At 43.1% G+C, this 26301-nt stretch overlaps 2 protein-coding genes across 12 annotated transcripts in view; one reads left to right on the forward strand and one right to left on the reverse strand.

Annotated features, from left to right (window-relative positions):
- The window catches only part of sdccag8 (SHH signaling and ciliogenesis regulator sdccag8), a 76792-nt gene extending 55164 nt beyond the window's left edge, over positions 1-21628 (reverse strand). The window contains exons 1-12 of one of the 3 annotated variants that reach the window (XM_046357327.1): positions 21552-21628; positions 14986-15059; positions 14536-14682; positions 11803-11888; positions 11370-11483; positions 11011-11136; positions 10803-10907; positions 10564-10628; positions 10235-10426; positions 9612-9750; positions 8190-8342; positions 7642-7776 (exon numbers count right to left, since the gene is read on the reverse strand). In XM_046357327.1, the coding sequence (XP_046213283.1) occupies positions 7642-7776; positions 8190-8342; positions 9612-9750; positions 10235-10426; positions 10564-10628; positions 10803-10907; positions 11011-11136; positions 11370-11483; positions 11803-11888; positions 14536-14682; positions 14986-15052 (1329 nt within the window). In that variant the 5' untranslated portion in view covers positions 15053-15059; positions 21552-21628. Of the gene's footprint in view, positions 1-7641; positions 7777-8189; positions 8343-9611; positions 9751-10234; positions 10427-10563; positions 10629-10802; positions 10908-11010; positions 11137-11369; positions 11484-11802; positions 11889-14535; positions 14683-14985; positions 15721-21551 lie in introns of those variants that run through there. The other 2 variants (XM_046357325.1, XM_046357326.1) reach the window with 2 other exon arrangements.
- Positions 15589-26301, forward strand: part of cep170aa (centrosomal protein 170Aa) — a 74696-nt gene continuing 63983 nt past the window's right edge. For 7 of the 9 annotated variants that reach the window (XM_046357312.1, XM_046357316.1, XM_046357318.1 and 4 more), the window contains exon 1: positions 15590-15769. The gene's annotated coding sequence lies outside the window, so the exon portion shown is untranslated. Of the gene's footprint in view, positions 15770-26301 lie in introns of all 9 variants that reach the window. The other 2 variants (XM_046357315.1, XM_046357321.1) reach the window with 2 other exon arrangements.

The raw sequence follows: 26301 nt of genomic DNA on the forward strand, positions 1-26301 counted from the left end.
CCCACACCAACCAGTGTACAGTATCAGTTCTCTAGTTCACCCAAAAGCCACCTACAGACCCCCCACAACAACCAGTGTACAGTATCAGTTCTCCCAAAAGACACCTACAGATCCCCCACACCAACCAGTGTACAGTATCAGTTCTCCCAAAAGACACCTACAGACCCCCCACACCAACCAGTGTACAGTATCAGTTCTCTAGTTCACCCAAAAGCCACCTACAGACCCCCACAACAACCAGTGTACAGTATCAGTTCTCCCAAAAGACACCTACAGATCCCCCACACCAACCAGTGTACAGTATCAGTTCTCCCAAAAGACACCTAGAGACCCCCCACACCAACCAGTGTACAGTATCAGTTCTCTAGTTCACCCAAAAGCCACCTACAGACCCCCACACCAACCAGTGTACAGTATCAGTTCTCTAGTTCTCCCAAAAGCCACCTACATACCCCCCCACACCAACCAGTGTACAGTATCACTTCTCTAGTTCTCCCAAAAGCCACCTACAGACCCCCACACCAACCAGTGTACAGTATCAGTTCTCTAGTTCACCCAAAAGCCACCTACAGACCCCCCACACCAACCAGTGTACAGTATCAGTTCACCCAAAAGCCACCTACATACCCCCTCCACACCAACCAGTGTACAGTATCAGTTCACCCAAAAGCCACCTACATACCCCCCACACCAACCAGTGTACAGTATCAGTTCACCCAAAAGCCACCTACATATCCCCCACACCAACCAGTGTACAGTATCAGTTCACCCAAAAGCCACCTACAGACCCCCACACCAACCAGTGTACAGTATCAGTTCTCCCAAAAGCCACCTACAGACCCCCCACACCAACCAGTGTACAGTATCAGTTCTCCCAAAAGACACCTACAGACCCCCCACACCAACCAGTGTACAGTATCAGTTCTCCCAAAAGCCACCTACATACCCCCCACACCAACCAGTGTACAGTATCAGTTCACCCAAAAGCCACCTACATACCCCCCACACCAACCAGTGTACAGTATCAGGTCTCTAGTTCTCCCAAAAGCCACCTACATACCCCCCACACCAACCAGTGTACAGTATCAGTTCTCTAGTTCTCCCAAAAGCCACCTACAGACCCCCCACACCAACCAGTGTACAGTATCAGTTCTCTAGTTCTCCCAAAAGCCACCTACAGACCCCCACACCAACCAGTGTACAGTATCAGTTCTCTAGTTCTCCCAAAAGCCACCTACAGACCCCCCACACCAACCAGTGTACAGTATAATTTCTCTAGTTCTCCCAAAAGCCACCTACAGACCCCCCACACCAACCAGTGTACAGTATCAGTTCTCCCAAAAGCAACCTACAGACCCCCACACCAACCAGTGTACAGTATCAGTTCACCCAAAAGCCACCTACATACCCCCCACACCAACCAGTGTACAGTATCAGTTCTCTAGTTCTCCCAAAAGCCACCTACAGACCCCACACCAACCAGTGTACAGTATCATTTCTCTAGTTCACCCAAAAGCCACCTACAGACCCCCCACACCAACCAGTGTACAGTATCAGTTCTCCCAAAAGCCACCTACAGACCCCCCACACCAACCAGTGTACAGTATCAGTTCTCCCAAAAGCAACCTACAGACCCCCCACACCAACCAGTGTACTGTATCAGTTCTCCCAAAAGACACCTACAGATCCCCCACACCAACCAGTGTACAGTATCAGTTCTCCCAAAAGACACCTACAGACCCCCCACACCAACCAGTGTACAGTATCAGTTCTCTAGTTCACCCAAAAGCCACCTACAGACCCCCCACAACAACCAGTGTACAGTATCAGTTCTCCCAAAAGACACCTACAGATCCCCCACACCAACCAGTGTACAGTATCAGTTCTCCCAAAAGACACCTACAGACCCCCACACCAACCAGTGTACAGTATCAGTTCTCTAGTTCACCCAAAAGCCACCTACAGACCCCCACAACAACCAGTGTACAGTATCAGTTCTCCCAAAAGACACCTACAGATCCCCCACACCAACCAGTGTACAGTATCAGTTCTCCCAAAAGACACCTAGAGACCCCCACACCAACCAGTGTACAGTATCAGTTCTCTAGTTCACCCAAAAGCCACCTACAGACCCCCACACCAACCAGTGTACAGTATCAGTTCTCTAGTTCTCCCAAAAGCCACCTACAGACCCCCACACCAACCAGTGTACAGTTCACCCAAAAGCCACCTACAGACCCCCCACACCAACCAGTGTACTCTAGTTCTCCCAAAAGCCTAGTTCACCCAAAAGCCACCCTACAGACCCCCCCACACCAACCAGTGTACAGTATCAGTTCTCTAGTTCACCCAAAAGCCACCTACAGACCCCCACACCAACCAGTGTACAGTATCAGTTCTCACCCAAAAGCCACCTACATACCCCCCCACACCAACCAGTGTACAGTATCAGTTCACCCAAAAGTCACCTACAGACCCCCACACCAACCAGTGTACAGTATCAGTTCTCTAGTTCACCCAAAAGCCACCTACAGACCCCCACACCAACCAGTGTACAGTATCAGTTCTCTAGTTCTCCCAAAAGCCACCTACATACCCCCCACACCAACCAGTGTACAGTATCAGTTCTCTAGTTCACCCAAAAGCCACCTACAGACCCCCACACCAACCAGTGTAAAGTATCAGTTCTCTAGTTCACCCAAAAGCCACCTACATACCCCCCCACACCAACCAGTGTACAGTATCAGTTCACCCAAAAGTCACCTACAGACCCCCACACCAACCAGTGTACAGTATCAGTTCTCTAGTTCACCCAAAAGCCACCTACAGACCAGTGTACAGTATCAGTTCTCCCAAAAGACACCTACAGACCCCCCACACCAACCAGTGTACAGTATCAGTTCTCTAGTTCACCCAAAAGCCACCTACAGACCCCCACACCAACCAGTGTACAGTATCAGTTCTCCCAAAAGACACCTACAGACCCCCACACCAACCAGTGTACAGTATCAGTTCTCTAATTCACCCAAATGACATTGGGTTCCTTACCTTGTAAGCAGCCCATTGACAAGATGACTGCAGCCCATGGTTTGGTTTTATAGGCCACTGTTTCATCAATGAAAACAAATGACAATTTACTTTATCTGAAACAGAACAGTCTCTGTCATTTATTTGACTAATGTTTGACACATGGTGCTGTATCAGGATTCAAAGTGAATTGGGAGAAAACTGAAATAATTCCCATTTGTAATCATGACAAATCAAGCTTATAAAGTAGATTTCAGTGGAAATGGACAAAGACATGAAATACCTGGGTCTATTAATACCATGCAATCTGGAGGCATATAAAATAAATGACTCTCCTTTCATAGATAGGATTGAATTTGATGTTCAGAGACAGAAATAGGGAGAGTTCTCCATCTTAGGTAGGGTCAACATAATCTAAATTAATATATTAGAGGTTGATGTATTTATTCCAGGCCATTTTCAATTCCATCCAACTGTTTAAATAAATGGTCTGCTCTTCCAACTTTATTTGGAATGGAAAGCCCTTAAGAGTCAAATGGACTGTTCTCTACTTAAACCATAAAGCACAACTGTGCTCCCTTAAACAATGGACAGCAAACTATCCTTGTGCATGGAGGTGTATTGAAGCCTAAAATATAATACCTTATGATATAAAATATATATTCACTACTTCAGGTCCAAGGCATGGAAGAAATAAATCTGACAATCCAATGATTCTCAATCCCATTCGTGTTTGGGAAAATGTACATAAATTCACGAGGTAGAAATGGGGCTGTTGCGGTGACGTATTACCGCCACCCTGGCGGTCACGAGTCATGAAGGCAGTCAAATTCCACATGACTGTTTAGTCAGTGTAATTATGCTTCTCCAAGCTCTGATCCTACTGCTGGTCATTAGTAGCCTACCAAACGTGCACTCTATAGTCCCTCTAATCAGTCTGACATCAATGCAAATGTATTAGAAAATCTAATCAAACACTTCATGAGCTCATGTTGCTCAACATTTCTATAGGCTATGTAATTGCGGGAGAAAACAGAGTGATGGCCGCTAATAAAAAGCTTTCTGTAGGCTAGACATAATATATTTATTTCTCAACTTTCCTAATATTAAGCACATTGCTTCTTTTTACAACAGGAGTATAGCCTACCTGGCTGGCATGAAAATATACCACGAGGAATAGCATCCTCCATTCACTATTTAAGTGCATAGATGACATTTCCCGCTGCCCCGTTTTGATACAGGTGCATGATAATGGTCCAGTCTAAATGAAAACATATGTCACACATATTATTTAGTATATGTAAAGGTAAGATTAAATCAAGAATAGTCTGATGGGTGACAATATTAGCCTATCGCTTGTGAATTATGTCCAGCGTAAGAAACAATGCCTTTAAAAAAGAAACATTTTTAAAAACTTTTTCTAAATCATAGTCAAACACCTCATGTAGCCTAGCCCATAGGCCTATATGTTTTAATAAGGTTTGTATCATAACTAAAGTGGCCAGATAACTTCTTAAAATTAAGCACATTAATCCACTTTACAAGGTGTATAGAGCCTAACTGGCATGTGAGAGCCTAAGAGGCATGTGAGTATTATAATGTACCACTATAATAAAAGCATTACATGCATATTCACATTTGCGGTATCTTTTGATAAGTGTTTTCTGCTTACATACTGCCGTGTGCTCACTGCTGCCCTTATAATGTGAAGAAACAGACTAATAGTTTAACAACCTAAACCTTCTGATCTGTTGTGTCAGCCACATTGCAAAAAGGTTTTTGTTGCTAGTGGTTGTATTAATTTGGGATGTATCTTATCCCCACAACTGTCCCAGAATGGAATATTTATTTCTCGCACAGAATAGGTCAACTTTTTTTTTTTTACTATGGGGGATAGTAGATGGACATAGGCTAGTGCTTTTGCTGTTTGTTAGGCCTACTCGTCTTGTTAGCTTACAAAAAGTAAAAATGTGGACAGTTTTTCCCATATCTTCAATATGCAACTCGGAACTGGATAAGGAAGGACGCAGTTGCATCCCCAAAGTGTCTGGCTTCAATTGATGCCTGTGAGAAAGACACAATAAAACATGATGGAAAACCAGCACACTCAGGGAGAAGGGCACACCGCAGCACACTCAGGGAGAAGGGCACACCGCAGCACACTCAGGGAGAAGGGCACACCGCAGCACACTCAGGGAGAAGGGCACACCGCAGCACACTCAGGGAGAAGGGCACACCGCAGCACACTCAGGGAGAAGGGCACACCGCAGCACACTCAGGGAGAAGGGCACACCGCAGCACACTCAGGGAGAAGGGCACACCGCAGCACACTCAGGGAGAAGGGCACACCGCAGCACACTCAGGGAGAAGGGCACACCGCAGCACACTCAGGGAGAAGGGCACACCGCAGCACACTCAGGGAGAAGGGCACACCGCAGCACACTCGGGGAGAAGGGCACACCGCAGCACACTCAGGGAGAAGGGCACACCGCAGCACACTCAGGGAGAAGGGCACACCGCAGCACACTCAGGGAGAAGGGCACACCGCAGCACACTCAGGGAGAAGGGCACACCGCAGCACACTCAGGGAGAAGGGCACACCGCAGCACTCAAGGCTGCAAAAGGCATTTTTAGGGTGCATTACGGCCACAAAGGGGATGCCGCCCTGAAATTTGAGGCATTATCAAGTGCTTGTCAAATTGTCAATGAGAGACTGTTGGATTGTGTACAGCCCGCGCAAAAAAACAAAGCAGAGATCATGCTTTTCAAGAGACATTTTTAAATCATCATTAGTCTCATCATGTATTAAAAATCAAAACATATAGCCCAACGTTTGTAGAACTACTAAAGTTCCATTAATATCTCTAAATTAAGCCTATAGGAGACCTATTTCTTTGTTAAATCGCTCAACACAGAAAAGCAGCATGTGCATACTCCCTCAAATTGTTTGGAGAAAATATTCATATTTCATTCAGCTTTGTTCAATTGTATCCTTCATTCTATAAAATAATGCCACGGAATTATAAGCTAATTTTGTCTGCCAAATTAACTAGTGTCGCCCACAGCCATTTGGCATAGCCACATAAGGACAACTCAGAGTTTGTGATTCTGTTCTTCTGAAATAGACTATATTTTCTTCATATCATGCTTCTTTAGACCGGTCTAAAATAAATAATGGATTTATTGTGAAGGTGTCAGCTATATTACATGGATGAATTAGACTTTTTTAAATGGCTTGTAGGCTATGTGTGGAAGCCAGGAGATGCTAAATGTGTTTATGTTAATTAAACGGTCAATTACCGTGAGGCCGAAAGTTATTTGTTTGACAATAACGACGGACCATTTTCAAGACCGCCACAGGCCTATGTGGAAAGAACCTATTTCACCAGACACCCCTGTTTGGAATAACCCCACCTTACCTCCAGCGCTTCATGACAACACCTTTAAGTCCTGACATGTGTACTATGATGATCTCTACTGTCATTGAATCAATTACAGGAAAGATTTGGATTATCCAAGGCCCATTTCTTTAATTTCCTAAAACTCAGAAACCTTATTCAATCGCATCAACAGAATAAGCATAGAAAAAAATATTGAAAGACGTTTCTATGCCAAAGAAGTTGATTGCCAAGTTATATAAAAGGCTGATTGAAACACTACCTGATGGTTCAGAACCTATAAAGAAAAAATTACAAACAGATCCAAAGGAAGAAATTGAGGAGAATCACTGGTCACAGATATGTGAAAATGTTCAAGAGATAAACTGCTGCAATTTAAGATCATTCATAAGCCTTACTACACTCCTGCCAAAATGCATGTACTGCACCCAGAAATGTCACATCTCTGTTGGAGAAGCAACAAGCACAAAGGAACCATATTACATATGGATTTGGATTTCTGCCACAAATGCTAAAAATGTTGCACGTGAAACAGTGGCCAACAAAACCAATGCATGGGTTGCTGTCATATCTTGTCAATAGACTGCTTACAGGGTAAGAAAAATAGCAAATTATCCCTTTAACATTGAGTGGAGATTATTTTTTTGTATCACCAAATAGCAGAAACAGCACCATCTAGTGGTCAGAATCATCTTGTAATATCAGGATGTAGGATGGGATATAAACCTAACTTCAATAACTAATTTCTCCGAACAGGGGAAAAAAACATCCTCAAGTTCACTGGGAACACATGACATAGGAAGAAGAAACAATACTCAGAGACGCAGTTCCATAGTTGACAAACACAGAAAAACTGAAACTATATACTCGTTGTTGACATGGAGTGTGTGTGTGTGTGTGTGTGTGTGGGGGGGGGGGGGGGTGTTGAAATCCTATTTTTTTGTGCTTTTGAAGTGGAATGACCCAACTGCCTCTTAGAATTGGAATGGTTAGATCTTGAAGCTTCCAAATAAAATGCTGATATATACAAGGCTTTGGTGCCACCCAGTGGCTTTAAAATGCATTAAAAAGATGTCACTGAAATCCTTCTCCTCTATGGACTGCAGTAGTGTGTACTGTGTCTGTAACTGCCAGTTCAACACCTTAGACACTATAACAACAGGCTCAAACCTGGAACCTCTCTAGGTGTTGTACAGTAGTAAGGTGGCTCCAGTACCTTGCTGGTGTCCTGCTCCTGTGATGTGAGTTTGCGTAGGGTCTCATCCAGCTGGGTGCTCAGGGAGCCCCTCTCTCTTTCCTGCCTGGCCAGTTGACCCTCCAGCTCTGCTACCCTCTGGGATAGGCTGGCCACCTGGGAGTGGAGACAAATAAATTGATCAAACTGAAATCCTACTGTGTGGAAGAACGCTCCATACGTTTTGCATGGGTGTAATTGTGTAGCTATTCCACTAGATGGTGGCAAGTATGAGAAATATGGCCTTTGTGATCTGTGATCTGTGGTCAATAGTCAAATGATTTTGACTTCTTCGGAGGACAAAAGTAAGGGTTTTACAGTGCCTTCAGAAAGTATTCAGACCCCTTGACCGTAGTTACATAGAAAATATAGTTTTTTAATGCTTAAATACTGCATCTTCAATATATTTTATGCTTGCTGCTATTGTATTACCTTAATAAAACATTTAATTAGTGACTAGGATAAATAGAGAAAGTTGAACATATCTCAATTTCAGCTTTAATGAAAGTTTCAAAGGCAGAAGGACAGACCGTTTGGGCCAGTGTCTCCTTCTGCTTGAGGGCCTCGTTGCGTACCACCTCTCTGGCCTCAGAGATTTTCTCCTGCTCCGCAGCCATTTCAGTCTCCAGCCTCTCTCTCTGTCTGGCCAGCTCCCTGGCAAATGCCTCACACTGCACCACCGCCTGTAGGAAGAACAAAACTAGTACACACAGACACGGGCGGGTACACACAAGTGTCAGAGGGAGGAGGATACAGCAAAAAATATATTTCAAGTGTCTCAGAAAAAAATATCTTTCTTATGTTTACCACTTCTATATCTTGAAAACATGTACAACATCATATAAACCTTTCAGATTCACTGTTCTAATAAGGTACTGTACTAGTCTCGAAAAGCCGACCCCAGGCAACAGCAGTGACTAGAGTCTGCTGGATATGACAGACTCTCTTGGTCAGTCTGATAAGAGAAAAAAAGGCAGACATGCCAGAACGTTGCGATTCTAATCATACACACAGGGTAAAGGGGATACCTAGTCTTCCACAATTAACCCAACCCCTCAAAATCAGAGAGGTGCTGCCTTAAATCAACATCCTCAGCTCGGGGATTCGATCCAGCACGAAAGTGATTTTAGTGAAGGTAGCTCTTGTGAAATGCAGGAATTAAAAATAACCTCTGATCTCTATCTTGCTAGCTACTATTTTGTATTTTATTCAAGCAGATGAGATAGTGCGTAGCCAGTGATATAGTTACTCTATGCAAAACTGATGTTCTGTTATGTACAGACGTGTTAAGCCGGAACATTGGAACATTGTGGGAGGCAACCCGGATGTCTAGAGAGACTAATCACGTACAAAAGGGTCCAAGCAAAAAAATTAAAACCAGTATAGCGATAACGCTGATGTCATCCATTCCTATGGAAAACTCCAGATGGTGCATGAAGCCGGAAGTATTAGAAGTGGCCATAACTAGCAAAGGATCACGTCAATGTAGTCGTTTTCATCCTGACTAAGAGTCAACCTTAATGTCTATGGCGCCTCCTCGTAGCATGCTGGCCTGTGATTGGTCTGTTTCAACATGTACTCCTGTGTGACGACAAATGTAGTAGTCAAAATAGATCACTATTTCATTAAATATCTTGATTTGTAGCCAACTTTAAAATAATTCACTGTGGGGATCAAACTTGATCATAATAAACACATTTTAGAATCTAAAACAGCCATCAACTATTCTATTTTGTTATAATTTGTCATTTACATAGGCTTTCTAGGGTAGACCAGGGCTTTTGGCACCAGTATGTTGCTATGCAGGTAGCCAACCAGCAGAGCTTGTGACTTCACGCTCCAGACACTGGGGGCCTGGGTCCAAGCCATTAAAGTGTGTAGTTGAGCAGCCTGACCAGTAGATGTCACTGCTGCTCAATAATGTTCCGCAAGTGAGTGGTTGTCTGATTCACCCTGGTCTTCTCCAGGTTGGCCTCCTCAGCCATCTCTACAGCCTGTTTGACCTGCTGGTAGGCTGCCCACTCTCTCTGCTGGGCCTCGCTCTGACTGGCCCTCAAAGAGCACAGCACACTCATCAGCTCATCACGCTCTCTGTGGGACACGGACACACACACACAGATAAACACACATGCTCATTTCAATGTGGGCAAATAAAAGCTATGTTCATCAATAATAATTTTGGTGTAAGGATACTAATTTTCACAGTCACTTGTAGACATGCCATGCCCAAACAAAGCCAGATTTGTCATTGGTGATTGACATGGAGACTGAATTACTGACAACCTTGCTAAAGGGGATGGGAAATTGATTGCTTTGTGTCAGAATATGCCAACTGGATTGATTGAGATGACATCTCAATGTGAACATTCTTACTTTGACATAGCTCAGAGGCACTGACCAACCAATGAACTAGGGAATAAATAGTGTAATCAATGGCAAAGCCTTAGGCATACTGGAAAGGAAAGATGTCCCTTGGTATGGTGTGGGGGGGATGAGACCTTGTAGGAACCCAACTACTCTAATCAATACAGGACAAAATATCAGAACAAAAGGAGACAAATGCATGATCACTGACTTGGTGAGTCTCTCAATGGCCTGGATGTGCATGTTGGAGTGTGTCTCTGCCAGCACGGCCTCATTCTGGGCACACTTCAGACATAGGCCGCCTACGCACTGCTTGGCACTGCCCGCCGCTGCCATTGCTTCCTTATGTCTCAGACGACCTTTGACTTCTTCACACTCCTTCTGACTGCTGGCCAGGTTCTTGCTGAATGGAGGTGATCAAAACAACAGAATATCAGGAAAAACAGGATGCAAGAAGATGAAAAATTCAACCCTGATTAATCACATATGCAAGATCTCTGTGAATTAATGCTGATCTATAGAGTTATACAGTTCACTTACTTCAGTGACCTTACTTGAACTTCCAGTGTCTCTGTCTGGGCTAGATAGAGGGATTTGAGCTGCTCCTGAGGCCAAGTTGATAATGTGATGTTGGAGAGGAGATTAGCTGTCAACATTACTCTCTAGTCACTTACAAATGTCAAAGCGAGGGTAATAAAAGAATGCATCTACACGTAGAAATGATGTCAGCTGCTGTACTCAGTACGGAAGGTTAGGTGACCATAGTCATACACGCCTACCAGTTCTTTCTTCCACTTGTGTTCTTCTGCTTGTTGAAAGACAATATGAGCTGGTATGAAAGCTGTTCTTTGAGGATTGTTTTCTCTGGGCGACTCGGAATTCACCTAGGAGAGAATACAATGATGAAAATTGGGTCCTTCTGTCGTGTCTGCACTTATCTCCACAATGGACTTTTAACCCAGAACCATCATTGTGAAAACCCATTACCGTGCCATCTAAGAGAGTGTAGTCTTTCAGGGTGTCGTCAACCAATTTGGACTTGATCTCGCCATGTAGTTTCTCATTCTCCACCACCACCACCCTTATCCTCTGTTTCATCCCCAGAAGCTCCTCCTGCCAACAACATCAACGAGCAGTCACAAGCAACAGATACACAGACATACACACGGTTGTGCTTAGGTCAGTAGATGCTGGTAGAATTTTTGTGGGTTACAAATGTCCAGCAAGATGAACATCTACCACTGTAATTCATTCCATGTAATGAATATCCATTGGTGAACAAATTGAATAAGAACTTTAATGAGTCATTGGTAACAAGACTCTGTGGGGTCATCATACAGACAAACCTTGCAGAACTTGACCTCAGCCTCCAGATGCTGGATGTACTCTGACTGGTTGTGGAGAATGGGCACCAGGTCTTTAACGGCAGGCATGCTAGAGCTCACATCATCTTGACACCTCTTGATAAAATGGATTAAAGAAGGATGGTCTCTGTTAGTCATCAACAAACTTACAATCGGACAACAAAAGCGTTGCACCCAAACAAATTGTGCAAAAAAATAAAGTAGTCTGCCACACCACCAGTGTCAGAACTCAATAACTACATAGTTATTTCCAAAAGTTGTTTTGGTGATCCTATTGCCATAGGATGGAATTGATGAAGTGGAGTTGATCTGAACTAAGTAGGCTGATAAAGGGAAAGGACATCTAGACATCTGTGTTGTGTTAATTGTCTTAAATCTTAACATAGATCCTTATGCACGGTCTTGAGGATAGTACCTTTGGAGAAGATTTTCTCTTTGAAGGAGAAGGGAGTGAAAGTGTCTCTTTTTTCTGCTTTTGCAGGAGTGATCGCAGCTGATTGACTGAAAAGCAAAATAACCCATTAGCATATGTAGCAGTGCAAATACACAGGTAAAACTGATTGCAAAAAATATCCATTGGGATGATAATGAAGTGTGCATGTTATTTTGGGAAATCAGTGCTGATGCATGAAGATGTGTCTCTATGGCGGGGTTCTCCAACTTTAGCTGCTGATTGTACGCCAGATATGTGATAACTATGTTTCCACTTAGCCAAGGCAGCAGCTATTATTAGGGTTCAAACAGAAATAAAACATTACATCATATACATCTGTGTTGCTTCATTATTACATAACAAGTGTACATTGCTACATTTTTTCATTACAATTTTACATGACTAAGAATAATGTGTGTGTTGCAGGGAATTAAAGGTTAGCTTATACAAAACTCTGACCTGTTCTCAAGTTGGAGAAAAAGGCATCATATACAGTGCATTCAGAAAGTATTCAGGCCCCTTGACTTTTTCCACATTTTGTTACATTACAGCCTTATTCTAAAATTGATTAAATATATATATTTTTCTAATAAATCTACACACACAATAACCCATAATGACAAAGAGAAAATATGTTAAGACATTTTTGCAAATGTATAAAAACATAGCTTAATTATTTACATAAGTATTCAGACATTTTGCTATGAGACTCAAAAATGAAATCAGGTGCATCCTGTTTCCATTGATCATCCTTGAGATGTTTCTACAACTTGATTGGAGTCCACTTGTGGTAAATTCAATCGGTTGGACATGATTTGGAAAAGAACATGTTTACAGTGCATGTCAGAGCAAAAACCAAGCAATGTGGAAGGAATTGGCCGTGGAGCTCCAAGGCAGGATTGTGTCGAGACACAGATCTGGAGAAGGGTACCAAAACATTTCTGCAGCATTACAGGTCCCCAAGAACACAGTGGCCTCCATCATTCTTAAATGGAAGAAATTTAGAACCACCAAGACTCTTCCTAGAGCTGGCCGACAGGCCAAACTGAGCAATAGGGGGAGAAAAGCCTTGGTCAGGGTGGTGACGAAGAACCTGATGGTCACTGACAGAGCTCCAAATTTGTTCTGTGGAGATGGGAGAACCTTCCAGAAGGACAACCATCTCTGCAGTTCTCCACCAATCAGGACTTTATGGTAGAGTGGCCAGACGGAAGACACTCAGTAAAAGGCTCCTAAAGGACACTCAGACCATGAGAAACAAGATTCTTTGGTCTGATGAAACCAAGATTGAACTCTTTGGCCTGAATGCCTAGCATCTCATAACCTGGCGGCATCCCTACGGTGAAGCATGGTGGTGGAAGCATCATGTTGTGGGGATGTTTTTCAGCGGCAGGAAGACTAGTCAGGATCGAGGGAAAGATCAACGGAGAAAAGTACAGAGAGATCCTCGATGAAAACCTGCTCCAGAGCGCTCAGGACCTCTCACTGGGGTGAAGGTCCATCTTCAAACAGGACAATGACCCTAAGCAGACAGCCAAGACAACACAGGAGTGGCTTCGGGATGAGTCTCTGAATGTACTTGAGTGGCCCAGCTAGAGCCCAGACTTGAACCCGATTGAACATCTCTGGAGAGACCTGAAAATAGATGTGCAGTGACGCTCCCCATCCAACCTGACAGAGCTTGAGAGGATCTGCAGAGAAGAATGTGACAAACTCCCCAAATACAGGTGTGCCAAGCATGTAGCATCATACTCAAGAAGACTTCATGCTGTATTTGCTGCCAAAAGGTGCTTCAACAAAGTACTGACTACTTATGTAAATTATGTTTTTTTATTATAATAAATTTGCACAAATTTCCAAATACCTGTTTTTATTATGTCATTAAGGGGTATTGAGTGTAGATTGAGGGAAAAAATACAATTGAATCCATTTTAGAATAAAGTTGTAATGTAACAAAATGTGGAAAGTCAAAGGGTCTGAATACTTTCCGAATGCACTGTAAATGTCAGTGTTTATTTGCAAGTAGCTCTACATAAACCAGAGAACTCAGAGAGATATTAAAACCATGTTTTGTATCGTGTGAGAAATGCCTCTTGCAAGTTGTTTTGAAGATGTTTTGGTCGTACTGTGTCATGCTGTCATCTACTTCACGCGGCCGCATAGAAATTACTAATCCTGCAAATATGCTGGGAAACGCTAGATGTGTGGCAGCTAACATGGTGAGGAACCTCCTTGCGCAGTACAATACATTGATTTAATATCTTTCTGAGTTCTCCTTTTTTTGTGGGGGGCAACAGCAAACGGACACAGACATTTATAAGAAACCCTTTTCCTCTAATCGAGAACGAAGACGGTATCACCAAGAGCAGGTTAGTTTCAACATTATGGCTGTGTTTTATATAAACTAATCTGTAACGCCCAGTAATGGAAACATTGTTATCACACAACTGCCGTACAATTTATAGCTACTCCAACTCCAGTCCTGGACAGCAGCTAGTGGGGATTCTGCTACAGCCAGTCTCTTATATACCAAAATATTCAACTAACCATAGTCCAGAGACTGGAGTATGAGAGTCCTCAATCTGGACTATAATTAGTCAAAATCAGGTGTGTTACTGCAGGGCTGGAATGAAAGCCTTCACACCCAGTAGCTTTCCAGGACTGGATTTGGAAAACCCTGGTCTATGAGACCCAAGTGATGACAGGCTCAAGTACCAGCTTCACTCTGTTGCCTTTGGTTCCACGAGTCCTCTCCAGTCGTGCTGTCTGTGTCTCCAGCCCTGCCTGGTTCCATGCCCTCTGCATCTGAGCTGGGCTCTTCCAATGCACTGCTGAGCTGCTGGATGCTGCGGTTTGCTCTCTCTGGGGGTCAAAATAATCATGTTGAAAGGTTTACTGTGTAACAGATATGACTGTATTTGTAAGGCTGAATAACTAATGACAACGTATCACTCTTTTGAGAAGAGACAGACTAGAGAGCAAACGTGGGGATGTTGTCTTGATTATTTAGCCAGGTCTTGTCCGGAACACTTGAAGTAGGTATATGGCTAATGTTAACTACAAAACAGAACAAAATACCAGCTAGCTAGCTAGTTATTGTGCATAATTGTCTGGCTAAACTGAAATATTTTATCTTAAGCTAGCTAACTAGCCTAATGTCGTTACCTCTGAGTTTCTTTTGATATGCTCCCAACTCTTCTTCCTCCTCGTCAGAATCCAACGGTGGCTTCATGGATAACCTGTGGACGTATGTGTGTGTGTTCTTGATGTAGCTAGCTAGCTTCACATTTCAAAAAAAATATCACACCAAAAACGTTGCTATCATGTACATAACAAAAGAGACCACATAGATGTATATGTAGCTATGCCTAGTTTCACCTCAGATGGCAACCGTTGAAATGAGCAGCTTTACAAATACTTCCGTAAACCAAGCAATGAGTTGTGGGACTTGTCGTTTCATTCTGGACGCGATGTCCAACTTTTGAATTGCACATTTGAAAATAAAAACTGTAGCCACAAGATCGCGTTGGTAGGCCTATCAGATCGGTATGATCGCGAGATCAGCCTTCGTAATCACCTAAAGTTGCTTTTATTCGGTCAAAACAATGCACACTAATACATGTTAAACGAATTTATTTGCAGAATTTCACAAAATTGTAGTACATATTTGGTTTTAATCGTTGCATGTATTTTATCCCATCCCCATTCGACCGCACATTTGCCAATCAATCTGGAAGAACACGCCCACTGGGTCGAGCTGGAACTGCAGACGCTGGCGTGGAGGATGTAGGCAACTCTCCGCTATTTGTAGTGGAATAGCGTTATTGCAGCGCAACTGAGGGAAGACCAAAGCGCATAAGGACAGGGCTGGGCACCGACATCAGCGTACAGTTCCATTGGATATAGCAAGCCTCCACAACAGCCAGCCGAAAAGAGCAGCAAAGAAAGGGTAAGAGAAATGCATGATAATAAAACGTTTTCCACGGCTGTGTGATTGTCTTGGGGTGAATGTTTTTATTGCAACCAAATCTTCCAAGTAAACCAACTGTACAAATGAATACATAAATGCAGTTTCTGTTTTTACTTTCTGTCAATGTAACTAGAAGATTTGGAACCATGATAAAATAGGTTACAACGTTTTAATTCCAGGGCATATTGGTAAATTATGAAATAATAGATGAATGTAAGGCCTAAATTATAAATCTCATAATTCACAATGGGCCAATGCAGAATGATTACCGTAGCCCATAAAGTCTGATGGCTTATTGGTTAACGATATATAGAGTGAGAGAAAGAGTAGTGAGACTGGCTTGGCTAGTGGCAGTGTATTGTAATGCTGCATGCATGACTACTTCTCCAGCCTTTGTGGGCTTGCTACATTGTTGCAAATATTCCTTGCCATGTAATCGGCTACTGTGTATCCGAGAAGCAATAAAGATAACGCTGTACTGTAGCTACAGTAGCGTTTGATTATTTGCTACATTTTCTTTAGTTGATATAATTTTGATAGTCTAATGCTCGCCTTTAGCTTTAGCCAACCAGGCTATGCTCAGGCTAGGCAGCGCTGGACCGGTCAGGATGTCCAGTTGTTCCCCGTTAATCAGTGGAGGCTACGGGCTTTCATCCGATTAGTTCCTCTATTTGTAATGTTTGGGGGTTTTATGCGAAAAGCTATGCCTTTCGTTTTGGTTTAGCTGTTTTTTCTTTCCCGAAGATGTGCCCCCTACCCGAAGATGGGGGGCTTTGTTGTGACGCCAGACAGCTGGCCTGGTTTGCATCCGCTCTCTTTGTGTAATGTGCAGATTTTTTCACAACACACGACTTTAATTTTAAAAAGTGCTGCCAGTACATCTGAATAATTTGATATGTTTGGTTTAATTGGGAATGCAGAGGCCTCTCAGTAGGGAGGTAATTAATGCTCGAATCTCTCAAGATGTCACCTAATGTCAAACTCTCATTAATTAATTAGAGCGGTGTTTTGCTTAGAGCTCTCTTTTTTTAATCAGAAAAGCTCGATATTCTGCTTTTTCCTTATGCTCATTAAAAGTTATAAACGAATGTGAATCAGGCATGCGGTGGTCAGTGCAATCATAAGTCTTTATTACATATTTATAGTCAGGCAATTTTGCTTATAATAGCTAGAACATTAAACCTATGTATGTACATTAAACAGCCTTTTGTCTGTGTGAAAACAGACTGGTATTCTTTGAGAGCGGGCCAGTGTACTACATTGACCGTTTTCTTTTGGTTTAGTTGTCTCCTCCTCCTGCAGGAATTCAAGTTTTGGACCTGTGCCACTGATAATGATAGCCAGCACTCCTCCAACTGTAACCGCTGGCTGTAGGCAGCTGCTTATTGGGAAGTATGTCACAGTCATTGTATGACTGGACAGGCAGCACACAGAACTAGCCTACGCCTAAGTACTGACACATTTTATGATGCTGTAGTTAGGATACTTCAAATATAGTTCTGCATCAATTATACAGTATACTGTACCTTATTATCAAGGTCATAATGTCACTCATTAAGCTTCTTTTTTTTGTCTAGTCTCAATGACCTCCTGGTACCAACCAGGTTTATGGAGGCAGGGTGTTTCCTTTGAATAATAACTTTTTTGTTTGTTTGAGGACTTTGTTGTCCTGACCTGCCATTGTATCCCAACAGCCACTGGGAAGCTTGGGAAATATGTTCACTTTACAATGGCATTTTGTATATTGTTCATCATGAGACCCTGCCTCCTTCACTCTAATACAGAGACTGCCATGAGGCCAGTTCCCTTTTCAGTGTTGTTATAATACTGTTATTATACACACATATAGAACTGAAGCTTCTACCAGGCCTGTTTTACTAGAGGTTTATTGTTTAATGGCCTGAAAGAATAATGGCCTGTTTTGTTTTCAAGGAGAGTGATCATTTTTGGCATACCATAGGTAGACAACTTTTCATCTATTTCATCAGCCAGTCCCATGTTATAAAATAACATTGGTGTGTCAACTTTTTCAACATGTAGAATATGTGTCTCAAACAACATTTAATCTTCTTCACATCTGTTTTGGGGTGTGACCAGTAGTTTATATTTGTTCAATTGACTCCTATTATCTTTTCCAGTATGGATTATATTTTTCCAAGGGCCAGTCTCTGTTTCTGTGTGAGAGAGACATGGCTATTTTTATCGTGATGTGAAAATAGGAAGGTTATCTCTGGATAATATTAGAGGTGGTGTCATAGTCAACATGGCATAGCTAGTGCTAATGTCACTATTAAGGCCAGAGGTAGAGCCAATGTTTCAGCCTCACAGGCTATGGTCAGTGTATTTACTAAACCAGACATTTGCTTTACTTGCTCTATAATCTGTATGTTTTCTATAATCTGCCTTTCTAAAATAAAACATACATTTATTTATGTGTCTGGATACATTTTGCCTCCTTTCCCTGCTACTGCCCTGAATGGAACAAATCCTAACTGGTGCATGACTGTAACTATGCATTCAGTGTTTATTGATCAAATAAATTCTTGATGTCCAAATGTATCCTTGCCTGGCACAAGCCAGTAGGGTCACCATTAGTGCAGTGTCCCCATATCCATAGAGAATGTTATGGTTAAATCCAGCATGACAATGTTGCATGTGTGCTACATCACCTATGACCTATATCAATATATCTTAAAATAATAATTGTAATAATAAAAATTCTAATATAATATATAGCTTATTATAAACTGGATGGTTCGAGCCCTGAATGCTGATTGGACGACAGCCGTGGTATATCATACCACGGGTATGACAAAACATTTATTTTTACTTCTCTAATTACGTTGGTAAGCAGTTTATAAGTCAATAAGGCACCTCGGGGGTTTGTTGTATATGGCCAATATACCACGGCTAAGGGCTGTATCCAGGCTAAGGGCTGTATCCTAAGAACAGCCCTTAGCTGTGGTATATTGGCCATATACCACACCCCCTTGTGCCTTATTGCTTAAATATATAGCTTGAGGCCGTATGTTATGTTAAACAGTTGAATTAGGGATTTCTATGAAAATCTATAAATGACATTGTAAAAGGACAATGAGCATCTATTGTTTGATGTTGAATGAATGCAAATGGTTTCCCAAACGGGATTCACTTGAATATATGTTTTCATGGCTATTTGTAATGTAAACAATTAAGCCATGCTGTACCTAAAACATGTACTGTAAGATATTTTAGTATCAGTAGTACTACTGGCATCAGCTACAGTCTATACAGTGAAGCCCATCTGAGTAAAAAACATATGGCCAGCATTGGGTGGCAAGTAACCTAGTGGTTGAGAGCGTTGGGCCAGTAACCAAAAGGTCGCTGGTGTGAATCCCTGAGCCGACTAGGTGAAAAATATGTCGGTGCCTTTGAGCAAGACACTAGTTGCACCCTAGTTGCTCTGGATAAATGTGTCTGCTAAATGTAAATGTATATGTAGGTCCTATAGATCCTTATGTGCAGTACTTCTTAACTTTGGCTTTACAAACTGATCACAATCAGGCTTGATGTGAGATTTTTGCAGGGTTTTGTTTTTCAAACCAACTGCTCGTGTGGTAAATGTGCTGACTATATTTCCAGACCATATGGTATTTTTGTAGCACCTCCAAAAATATTTGACCCTTTTTTCTCCCCAATTGGTAATTACAGTCTTGTCCCATCGCTGCAACTCCCGTGCGGACTCGGAAGAGGCGAAGGTCGAGAGCCATGCGTCCTCCAAAACACGATCCTGCCAAGCTACACTGCTCGCTTAACCAGGAAGTCAGCCGCACCAATGTGTCGGAGGAAACACAGTACAACTGGCCAGCGTGCATGTGCCCAGCACCTGCCACAAGGAGTTGCTAGAGTGTGATGGGACAAGGACATTCCTGGCGGCCAAACCCTCCCCTAACTCAGATGACGCTGGGCCAATGGGTCTCCCAGTCTCGGCCGGCTGTGACACAGCCTGGGATCAAACCCAGGTCTGTAGTGACACCTCTAGCACTGTGATGTAGTGCCTTAGACCGCTGCGCCACTCAGGAGGCCCCTCTATGCATTTTTAACAAACCAATTTACCAAGCCTCAGAGATAACTTCCCCCAGTTGTGTCAAATTAAGGAAAGCCATTCATGATTTACAACAAAATACAGTATGCTGATATTTTTGTTGTATAGTTTCTGCTATCAGTACTTATTATTGGATATGTGCAGCCAAGGTAATAGAACAATGTCTGAATGGCAAATGCATTTGTCCCCTTGAATGTTCTTGGTCTGTCAGACTGACAAGGGCAGAGAACAATGCTCGTCACTTAACCTTCACCCAGAATGGCCTAATGTTCACATTAGGAATAGGAACTGCTAGTAAGAGCTAACTATTGAGTCGTTACAATAACCATGACCTAATTCACACTGTGGGTGATTAAACTAGAGAGCAGTAGTTAAATCACTATTTTAGATTAGATTAACGTTGTATGTTTTAAGCCTAGTAAGAAAGAGAGTTTCCCAGACTGCTACCCAGACTGAGGCACACGACTACATGTAGAGAGGCTTTCCATCAACATAATCTGTCTGCTCTGTTGGTTTCAAGCATCCCTCAGTGGAGTTTACCATGTCAAACAAGGTTCATCACTAAAACTATGACAAACCTTGACACAAGAGACCCCAACTACGAACTATTCAAGAGTTTAAAGGGTCTTCCAACGTCCACTTACAAGATAATGTTTTGTAGGGCTATGGGCTCGTTGAGTTTATTTAGTCAAACAGAGTTGGTCTGTAGCCATTCTCCCTATATGTTTTTCTGTCCCCATAGCACCCAGCAATATGGTTCAATAACAGAGGGAGACTGTTAGCTATTGTTAAACTTTGCAGTCAGCCCAGATAACCATCTCACCTAGACAACCATCTCCCCTAGACAACCATCTCAGTGCTGAGTCCTTGAAGATAATTATTTTGATCACCAAATTATTCTGTCACCAAATAATTATTATCAAATTAAATTAATATAGATAACAATGTTATTATGTATCCATAGACCAACTGATATCATATAATGTGCAGATTACTAAATTATGTCAATACAAATGCTAGCCTATTCTATTTGAGCAATTAGCATAGCGCATTGTGGTTAGGTAAATGAGTGACACATCAATATCTTTTTCATTGATGTGCACAGGAAAAGTAGGCCATTCTGGTGCAAACGTCAAAGTAAATTGTCTTCATACAGATTTGACAGTCAGCATCAAACTGCAACACTCCCCTGGGAATAAGTCATTGAACCCTCAATTTATGCCCAGCACTTAAGTTTGAAGTTTTCCTATTGCATAGTCAAATTTCCCACCAACCGACCAGATAATGTCTGCGATAGCTGTTAAAATTGTAATCAGGTCTAATACTAGCAAGGGATGTTGTCTGAGGCCATGACGCCTTCAAGCCTTCCCTGACGAAAGCCTATTTCTGGAGGAATGGATACACAAGATCAATCAATTGTGTGGTTATATCAAATGTTGCCTCCTAGTGATGAGTAACTACTCCTATACCAATAACGTAAGATATTTAGATGGGAGCGCTATGCAGCCTAGCTGTAAGTCATTTAAAGGAAGAATCCTTGTGTCTGACCGCTCCTTTTGTGTAGGGTTAGATGTATACCTCTATGTCTGCTGGGCCTGGTCCGATCTGTCTGGCTGTAAATAATAGTGCAGTCATCTGGGACCAGAATACTACTGTCTTATCCTGGGTGATACAGACCTTTTTGTTGATTATTGCCCTGGGCTGTTGTCTTGCCTCCCTATGCTTTCTGACTGTCTGGATGCAGCCATGTATCAAAGTAATGGGCTCTCATTAGCTTTGGGCCATTGCCTGCTGAAGCAAAGAAGAAGATCAGACAAGCGTACTGTAATATGCCATTTACTTTATGAGGTTTTACAGCAAACAATCTAGTTCATTTAGTGCAAGTTGACAGTAGGCCACATTTTACATCACAGCCTAACCCTTTGCTGAAACACTTGCCTCTACATCTTGAAAATAATGTGGGAGTGCTTGCACAGATTGCCTATGTGTAGGTGCATTTGTGCAGCTGTGTGTTTCGTTGCAGTTTTGGTTGCAGTTTGCTGTGATAGGTGGGCTGAATCAGTACCTCTGGCCTATGTTGGGATAAGGAGGCAGAGCACAGGGCACTTATACAGCTGTTGCATCATCTGGTCATGGCGCTACGTGGAGGATCCATGGTCACAGGAGGGAAACACATTAGAGACAGCCGGAAGGGAACGCCCCGTTCATCTCTGTCACTTCCTTACAGAGGGAGCCTGGGATCTGATTGGCTTAGAGAGGAGGGAAGGATTTTGAATGGCTGGAATGAGAGCACCATATTAGTCATACTATTCGGTATGTTGTATTTAGACTAAGTAATGCTAAAGCTTAGAAGGGATTAGTCAAAGAGCTGATTATGTTAGATTCGCTTTAGCTTTCTCTCTAATTATTATTTTTCTCCTTTAACAGCTAATCATACACATTGTGAAATCTCATGAGAGTAACTGGCTCAGTGGAAAAGAGGCTTGTGTTGCCTTCAAGAGGCTTCCATGTGAGTGTTTGTCGCCACACGGTACTGTTTCGTTCCTGTTTCGTTCCTGTTCACATTTATTGTTTTGTATTTCATAGTGTTCAGTTTATTTATTAAAGTAATCATCATAAACACTTACCACGCTGCATCTTGGTCCGATCCTTACTCCTCTTCAGACGAAGAGGAGATCTGCCGTTACATACTGTTAATGTATGAGAATCTGTTTAAAACACGAAGCAGTTTTTCAAATCACACACGCAGTGTAACAATCTAACTTCCTGTCCAAGTGAATTCAAAGATGAGTGCAGGCCATCTTCAGGAAGCATTGAGCTAACTTCCTGCTTTGCATGCCTTCACCTCCTCACAAAGCATGCACAGTCAGCTAAGAACAATCCAGCTCTTTGACCTAGTGGGGGTGGGGTAAAGGGTCTCTGCCCAGCCAAAACCATGATGTCATCCCTTAACCCACAACAAGGATGTTAGGGGGTAGAGATGAGGATTTTGCAATAACTCATCTGTTTTGAAATGGCATGAAATTGTTTACCAATCCACAGTCCTCACAGGACATTACAAACAAGACAAACATATTGTACAGTATCAGTGCCATAAGTTCTGCACTGTAGAGGAGTACTCTGCCAGAGATCCACCTGGCTTGCAGGCCTGCCTCATGACTCAACCTTTGAAACATTCTCCCCCTCAGATCCAACCATTTGAAGCCAATAACAAATGAACATTGGCATGCATGCGGTGGGTTGTGGGTTGTAGGTTAGTCGTTTAGCAGGGATTGAGTCCTGTCAGAGCTACATGTGTGCTGCAGGAGAGTTACAGACAGACAGACCTAACCCAGTATATTCCCCAGCTGGGAATATGAAGACTGTGAAGACTCTTTTATGTGGGATTAATTGAAGGCTTTTTCTTTACACTGGTTGGCCTGTACTGAGACTCCTGGCTGTGCTGTGCCACGTTACGTTCTCCATATCCCTGGATTCTGCAGCGGTTTCTCCTAGACTAATAACTCCACTGTGGCTAGGCCTCTGATTCCTCTGATATCCTGCTACAGTCGTTTTACCAAATAACTTTGAACATTGAAACATACTCTAACAAGGATATACCTTTTATATGGTTTCAAGTTTTGTGTTTTATTTTTCGTATGTATAGGATACACATGCTTACCTCCGCGGGTGATGTGGAGGTAAACCCAGGCCCTGCATGTCCCCAGGTACCCTCATTTGTTGACTTCTGTGATCGAAAAAGCCTTGGTTTTATGCATGTCAACATCAGAAGCCTCCTCCCTAAGTTTGTTTTACTCACTGCTTTAGCACACTCTGCTAACCCTGATGTCCTTGCCGTGTCTGAATCCTGGCTCAGGAAGGCCACCAAAAATTCAGAGATTTCCATACCCAACTATAACATCTTCCGTCAAGATAGAACTGCCAAAGGGGGCGGAGTCGCAGTCTACTGCAGAGATAGCCTGCAAAGTAATGTCATACTTTCCAGGTCCATACCCAAACAGTTTGAACTACTAATTTTGAAAATTACTCTCTCCAGAAATAAGTCTCTCACTGTTGCCGCCTGCTTACCGACCACCCTCAGCTCCCAGCTGTGCCCTGGACACCATTTGTGAATTGATCGCCCCCCATCTAGCTTCAGAGTTTGTTCTGTTAGGTGACCTAAACTGGGATATGCTTAACACCCCAGCAGTCCTACAATCTAAGCTAGATGCCCTCAATCTCACTCAAATCATCAAGGAACCCACCAGGTACAACCCTAACTCTGTAAACAAGGGCACCCTCATAGACGTCATCCTGACTAACTGGCCCTCCAAATACACCTCCGCTGTCTTCAACCAGGATCTCAGCGACCACTGCCTCATTGCCTGTATCCGCCACGGAGCCGCAGTCAAACAACCACCCCTCATCACTGTCAAACGCTCCCTAAAACACTTCTGTGAGCAGGCCTTTCTAATCGACCTGTCTTATCTTAGCATTTCTTCTCAGCTTATGCTACATAGCTCCTTTCCTGATCAAAAAGATACCTCTCACAGTTCTGGGCACCTCCCCCGTGGTATCCTGGAAGGACTAGCTAACGTCCACTGATTTTGCACTGAGAAACTGACCTCATCCCGTCAGTTGAGGATGCCTGGTCATTCTTTAAAAGTAACTTCCTCACCATTTTAGATAAACATGTATCACATTTTCACTTCATTTTCTCCGTTCAAAAATGCAGAACCAAGAACAGATACAGCCCTTGGTTCACTCCAGACCTGACTGCCCTCGACCAGCACAAAAACATCCTGTGGCAGACTGCAATAGCATCGAATAGCCCCCGTGATATGCAACTGTTCAGGAAGTCAGGAACCAATACACGCAGTCAGTCAGGAAAGCTAAGGCCAGCTTCTTCAGGCAGAAGTTTGCATCCTGTAGCTCCAACTCCAAAAGTTCTGGGACACTGTGAAGTCCATGGAGAACAAGAGCACCTCCTCCCAGCTGCCCACTGCACTGAGGCTAGGTAACACGGTCTCCACCGATAAATCCATGATTATCGAAAACTTCAATAAGCACTTCTCAACGGCTGGCCATGCCTTCCGCCTGGCTACTCCAACCTCGGCCAACAGCTCCCCCCGCAGCTCCTCGCCCAAGCCTCTCCAGGTTCTCCTTTACCCAAATCCAGATAGCAGATGTTCTGAAAGAGCTGCAAAACCTGGACCCGTACAAATCAGCTGGGCTTGACAATCTGGACCCTCTATTTCTGAAACTATCTGCCGCCATTGTCGCAACCCCTATTACCAGCCTGTTCAACCTCTCTTTCATATCGTCTGAGATCCCCAAGGATTGGAAAGCTGCCGCAGTCATCCCCCTCTTCAAAGGGGAGACACGCTGGACCCAAACTGTTATAGACCTATATCCATCCTGCCCTGCCTATCTAAGGTCTTCGAAAGCCAAGTCAACAAACAGGTCACTGACCATCTCGAATCCCACCGTACCTTCTCCGCTGTGCAATCTGGTTTCCGAGCCGGTCACGGGTGCACCTCAGCTACACTCAAGGTATTAAACGATATCATAACCGCCATCGATAAAAGACAGTACTGTGCAGCCATTTTCAACGACCTCGCCAAGGCTTTCGACTCTGTCAATCACCATATTCTTATCGGCAGACTCAATAGCCTCGGTTTTTCGGATGACTGCCTTGCCTGGTTCACCAATTACTTTGCAGACAGAGTTCAGTGTGTCAAATCGGAGGGCATGCTATCCGGTCCTCTGGCAGTCTCTATGGGGGGTGCCACAGGGTTCAATTCTCGGGCCGACTCTTTTCTCTGTATATATCAATGATGTTGCTCTTGCTGCGGGCGATTCCCTGATCCACCTCTACGCAGACGACACCATTCTATATACTTGCTCAAAGTCGCTTAGGTCACTTGTTCTGCCCATTCTAGCGTTCAATCGATCAGTAACTGAATGCCTTGCTGCCTGTCTGTCTGATTAACATAGCAAGCTACGTGACTCACTGTATGTAGGCGCAAGCAATTTTCGTTAACGGGCTGGTGTACCTATTAAACTGGCGACTGAGTGTATGTGATCGTATACAAATGTAGCCACGGTTTTAAATGATTTATGTTTTGGTAAAATATTATATTTGTTTGGCCTTCTTGCGGTCAATTGGCAAATGACTTCTAATTATGTTCTAGCCCTATGAACATCCTCTCAATAAAAAATGGTCCTGTGGCTGAATCTAGTTGATGGTCCCTGGTTTACAGGCTAATCTGTACACGGACATAATATAATCTGTTCTCATGTTCTGCAGACACTCTGACGTGGGAGAGGCACTCATAAATCAGACACAATATGTTCTCATAATTATACACCATTAATGTGTGCACAGGGGACTGAGGGATTGTGAGGGAGAAAGATCTATCAGTTTTAGCACCCAAGAACACAATAC

This window comes from Oncorhynchus gorbuscha, linkage group LG07, assembly GCF_021184085.1.
Source record: "Oncorhynchus gorbuscha isolate QuinsamMale2020 ecotype Even-year linkage group LG07, OgorEven_v1.0, whole genome shotgun sequence".
Taxonomy (NCBI): domain Eukaryota; kingdom Metazoa; phylum Chordata; class Actinopteri; order Salmoniformes; family Salmonidae; genus Oncorhynchus; species Oncorhynchus gorbuscha.